Below are 5633 nucleotides of genomic sequence, written 5' to 3'. Positions count from 1 at the left end.
TTAGGCATGTGCTGTGGCACCTCATGTTGGGTGATCAGACATGGGGATTCATATTTTCTTGGGTGGCTCACCCAGGTCCCTCTGGATTGAAAGTCCCTTTTGATATTTAAAACATATACGTGAGTAGGAAAGGAAAATCCAGCATAGTGAACCTGAGTCTTCAGCTATATCCTGAGAGGCTGAGGTACAACTTACAAGCTTGTGCTTTAAATTGTCTTTATGTCCATTTTTGAGGGTGCCAGTGTGTGGGCTGTCATCTTCTGGAGGTATGCTAAGCAGAAGGAGGCTGGACGTAGAAGCTGACAGTGCATCTTGAGGGCTCTGAGTGGCTGGTGCACCACTGAGGTGTCCTTGGCTGTGAGATTGAGGACAAGGGGTAGAGGCCAAGGACCAGGGCAGAGTGCAGTGCAGGCCGCTTCTCATGCTCTGATCCTGACCAGTCTGTTCTAGCTGTGCAGGAAGGGGACAGAGCAGCTAATATGCTATTATATTCCCGCCCAGGAGCTCTTCAGGCTCTATAGCGTGAGATGACTAAAGCTCATTTAGCAGCCACTTGTAAAAATAATTACAAGATGAGAGAAAGAAGAGCATTCTGCGACTATGTGCTACGAAAACTAATTAATTCAACAAACACTTGTTGAGCAGCTGAATATGTAGTAAGAACCCTAAAGTATGAGTCCTGGAGGATACCTGTGATAAAAGATGCACTTTTTACCTTGTACTGTGCACTTGTGGGGTAGAGGAAAGAGATGGAGTACAGTGGAGACAATGACCACAATACTAATTTTGCTGTGTTACAAGGCTAGTGATGTGATAGAAAAGTAGTGAGGACAATGAGAATGCAGAAAACATGCCATGTGGAATTGAGCATGGTTCCAAAGGTAAGATTGGTCTTGAGATGATTTGAAAATAGAGTCTGGTGGGTAAAGAAGTGGGGAGGCATCCAGCTTCCAGGTGGGAGACATGGCAGGTGCCCAGAGGCCTGCCTGGCTGTCCTGTGTTGAGAGACCTGTTAGCATCTGGGGTGGCTGAAGTTTTGGATGCAGAGTGGGGAGGAGACAGACATGGGTGGGCTTGTTGGAAAGGTAGTTTGGACGAGATGGGAGGGCCTCGAAACTGTGCTCTGGGTTTTATAGGAAAGGGCATGAGGAGCCCTGGAAGCCTACTTGAGTTGGGAGTAGTCTTGTTTCAATAAGATATCATGGAGGGAATGTGGAGGATGGTGTGTGAGGTGGCAGAAGTCTGGGGACACGACTTGAAGTAATAGATGTGTGAGCAGAGACCCTGAACTTGGCCAGCTGCGGTGGAGAGAGAGTAGAAAATAGGGGTCCACTAGTGTTTTTGGAACATTCTTTCAACCCCTCCCACCAGGACTTTGGATTTTTAAATCTCTCTAAGGAAGTCTTTAAAAATACTTGAAAGAGAGAAGCTTATTCAAACCTTTGAACAGTTTTGAAAACTTATTACATTTCAGCTTGGAAAGAAAGTATTATTTCAGGCAAACCGATGTGGACTGATTACTCAGCATAGCCACTTAATCTTTCAGAATTAGGTAGGAGGGAAGCTATTTTAGTGGCCTTCCATCTTCTTCCAGAACTTTGTCCAGGTTCCTCCCAAATGGTCGATGAGTTTTTCTGATGCACATCCAGCACTCCAACAGTTGAGTGTGCATATGTATGCTGTGAGGAAGTTGATTTCATCCATTTCTTTTTTTTTTTTTCATCTCTTGCCGTCCACCTGAGAAAACAAACATGAGTCCATAGATTCTTGTTCTGCATTAGAAATGTCCACAATGTGTAACTTAAGATGGGTCCAGCTGAGAGGGTTGCAGTTTTGGAATTTAGACTAAAAAAGAGGAGTGGAATCTTTCCCTTTTTTCTTTATTTTGAGAAAATTTTGGCAACTTGGACTGTTTGAAGGAGCAGTTATATAAAATATCCCTTGTTAATTGAGTATCTGGGGTAAGGTACTGCCATTTTTTCTTTAGATTACATTAAAACATTTCTACCCACAATTTAGAGCTTTTCCATGGAGAATTTAGAATTAGAACATTTTGAACCTCAATAAAGAAAAAAACAGAATTAACCTACTTTTTGGAATGAGAAGTCTCAGGTTTATGGGGCTCCATATGTAAGTTCCAAAGGCCTATAATTTATCTTCTTTGCTGCTTGAATATTTCAGAAAGTTCTTGGCATGTCTCTTAGACAAAAAGAAAGAAAGGTGACCTATGGGCTTACCTCACTTATGTGTGTATCTTCTACGATGGCTACAAAGTAGTGCTTCTACTGGTATATGGCAGCTAAGGACAGATTCCAAGGTAATGAGGCAGTTTACTGATGTGAGATTTGGGTGTTAGTCTGAAAGTACCATCGTGAATGTTTCAGCAGAAATTTCAGTTACCTTTAGTTAAGAACTTTTCTAGTTCCATGTGGTAGATATTATAAAGGAGTAACTGAAGGTTACCTTGATAATAAATTAACAGTGACTGAACTATGGTTGTTAAATTGTTTCCACAGCAAGGATCATAATTTATTAATATTAGGAATTATTTTACAAGACAGCTGTATTGATGATGTTGGTTTTTTCCATGTATAGGCAAGCTTGTATCTGAAGATGTGTAATTTATTTATTCACAATAAGGAATGTATTGTAAAACTCAATTACATTTTATTTGTGAGCGTTGCTTCATTCACTTGATTGAGAATTTTTGGACTGTATCCTGAGTGTCTATCATTGCACTAGGAGCTTGATAGAAGTTACCCCTTGCCCTAGGAGAGGAAAATTTTAATGGGAGGCAAAGATAAACAGATAATTATAATATATGATAAGTGTTGAAATAGACAGTAAAATGCTTGAAAATGGAGAATTTCAAATGTATAATAGTCTTCACTTACTCCTTGCCCCTCGTTTGTTTTGGAACATATCCAAGATAATAATATATCATGTAATACACATTTATAGATATTTGAATAATCGGAGTGTACACTGGGAAAATAGACTATACCTGGGGACTTGAAAGAAGCTATAGAGCCTGTAACATTTGAGTTTAATCTAGTAGGGAGGGAGAATGTTCCAGGTCCAGGTGAATAGGATGGAAGTCAACAATTATTGAACACTGCTAAGCATTATATCGGGCTTCCCTGGTGGCTCAGTGGTAAAGAATCCACTTGCCATGCAAGAGAAACAGGTTTGATCCTTGGTTTGGGAAGATCCCCTGGAGAAGCAAATGGCAACCCACTCCAGTATTCTTGCCTGGGAAATCCCATGGGTTGAGGAGCCTGGTGGGCTGCAGTCTATGGGGTCCCAAGAGAGCTGGATATGACCTAGTGACTAAACAACAACGAAGCATTATAGCAGGTTCATTTAGTACATTATTTTTTTCCGTCATACTCTTATGGGAGTGACAATATCTATTTTATATTTGAGGAAGCTAGATTTCAGCCTGACCAGCCTTGACGTCAAGGCTACTTAGTTTCCCATCTTGTGCGCTGTGTGCACTAGGCACAGAAATGTAAATGGGCAAGATGTTTTTGGGGAAGCAAGAGAAGATGAATGCAGCTATAGAATTGTGACCGTGTGTGTGTGTCAAGAGGTGAAACTAGAGAAGCTGCTCAGGGCCAGGTTGTGAAGGAACTTTAATGCTATGCTACGAAGACAGAATTTTGTCTTGAGGGTGGTGAGGATCCAGGCTGAGATGTCTTTCAGCCTGAGAACAGTATTGTCAGCTTTTAAAAGGCAGGTATGTAGGCACTATGGAGGATGAACTGGGATTGGAAAATCTGCTGAGGGGAGACTGGTTCAAGCAAACTGTTCAAACACTGTTTATTAAGCACAAAGAATGCGGTGGGCAAAGAAACTAATAAGCAAGACACATCTCCCTATTTCATAGAGCTTAGCCTAGTAGAGAGTTAGTCACATGCAGATAGATGGCTTATTGTGATGTGATTTATATTTTACTTTTAAAAAATTTGTGTACTTTTTAAAAAAATTTAAAATTATTTATTTTAATTGGAGGCTAATTACAATATTGTATTGAAACATGTATAATATCATATAAGAAAGAATCGCCAGTCCAGGTTTGATGCAGGATTTTTTTTTTACTTTTTATAAATATTTTTTGGCTGCACCACTCAGCCTGTGGGATCCTAGTGCCTGACCTTTTTGTTGAGAGAAGAACACCAACTATTGGAATAAAATTAAAAAAGAAAAAAAAGAAACTTGTCCCTGCTTTATGCTAATTTGTGTGAATTTTACTAAAAAATAAAATCTGTCATAATGGCCAAGTGAGATATTAGGAAGGGATTAAGGTGTTGCAAATGAGAAGATAGGCTTGATTTGGTAGATGGTTCTGTGATAGAATTGACTGGATGTGATTAGCATTGAAAATAAGTTTCTGATTCAAGGTATAGTATGGTTGATGCCAACAGCTGAAGCGAGGGTTGCTGGAAGATCAGCAGGTTCAAGGATATGTGAGGAGGGGCAAATGAGTAGGGCTTATTTATATTATGTCTGAGATGGCTTAGGGTATCCACATAGACATGTCCAGTAGGGTTTTGGAAAACTGTATGAAGTATCCAAGTTGTTAGGTTTGGAGAGAGTGATTTGGTGATCATTAGCATTGAAGCTTGGGAAAGAATAAGATTATCGAAGAGCAGTGATTCTCAGCTTTGGCTGCACTTTAGAATTACCTTGAGAGTGTTACAAAAATACCCATTCCTGGGCTGCACCACTGACTAATTAAAGCAGAATCTTTGGAAGTGGAGACTAGGTCTCTTTATATTTTCAAAATCTACTTAGGTTATTCTAATATGCAGCTAGAATGGCAACAAAATAAACAAGTGGACCAAAAAATTAGACAATCGCATGTTTATTGAATGGACGCTATTGTTGGCACTGCTACTTTAACTTACATGAGGTGAGTACCTGTTTACACTTAAGGGGAGACTGAGGCACAAAAGGTAAGTAACTTGCCTTAGGTTATACAGGCAGCCGATTGGTGCTAAGGCAGGGATTCACACCTAAGTCATTTACTCCAAGAACTGTTCTTTATACCATAACGTTCTATTGCTTCTCCACTCAAGACTCAATCTGGGAGGGTTGAGAGTTTTGGAATGGCAGTGTGAAAAACTCAGCAGATCTTCTTCCCAGTGAAATAACCTCTTAACTGTAAAAATTATAAAGGACAATCATTTAAAGTCTCTGGAAATTGGCCTGAAAACATACAGCAAATGTAGAAAGATTTATTCAAGAAAATCTACTAAATCTTAGTAAGAACAGTGAGCCAGCAGCATTTGGGCCATGACCTCATCCTCTCCCGACTCCCATCAGTTCCATGCAATGGAGGACTCTTCTTGGTAAGTATAGCTGAGAAGATAGGACTTACCCCCCTAACTGTAGCTCCTAGTCTAGGACTAGGAGCAGTAGACAGTAGACTGAAGGAGAGAGAGAGAGGAGACAGAAAGTACCAGAAGGAGAAAGAGAGAGGGACAGATAAATATTTGAAGAAATAATGGCCGCAAGATAACCCAGTTTGATGACAAACAATAGCTTTCACAACCAAGAAGCCCAACTCTGTCCTTTCAGTGGCTGCCAGTCTTACTATGACTGCAGGCTGGGGATGTCTGCAATACAGT

At 40.3% G+C, this 5633-nt stretch overlaps 1 protein-coding gene across 1 annotated transcript in view; it reads left to right on the top strand.

Annotated features, from left to right (window-relative positions):
- Positions 1 to 833: 833 nt before the first annotated feature.
- Positions 834 to 5633, top strand: part of LOC104985557 (ralBP1-associated Eps domain-containing protein 2-like) — a gene marked incomplete at its 3' end in the record, with an annotated part of 25338 nt that continues 20538 nt past the window's right edge. The window contains exon 1 of the mRNA XM_010835806.1: positions 834 to 881. Within this exon, the coding sequence (XP_010834108.1) occupies positions 834 to 881 (48 nt within the window). The remainder of the gene's footprint in view (positions 882 to 5633) is intronic.

Source organism: Bison bison, unplaced genomic scaffold (assembly GCF_000754665.1).
Source record: "Bison bison bison isolate TAMUID 2011002044 unplaced genomic scaffold, Bison_UMD1.0 scf7180017845566, whole genome shotgun sequence".
In the NCBI taxonomy this organism is placed as follows: Eukaryota; Metazoa; Chordata; class Mammalia; order Artiodactyla; family Bovidae; genus Bison; species Bison bison.
This window is presented reverse-complemented; position numbering and strand designations above follow the sequence as displayed.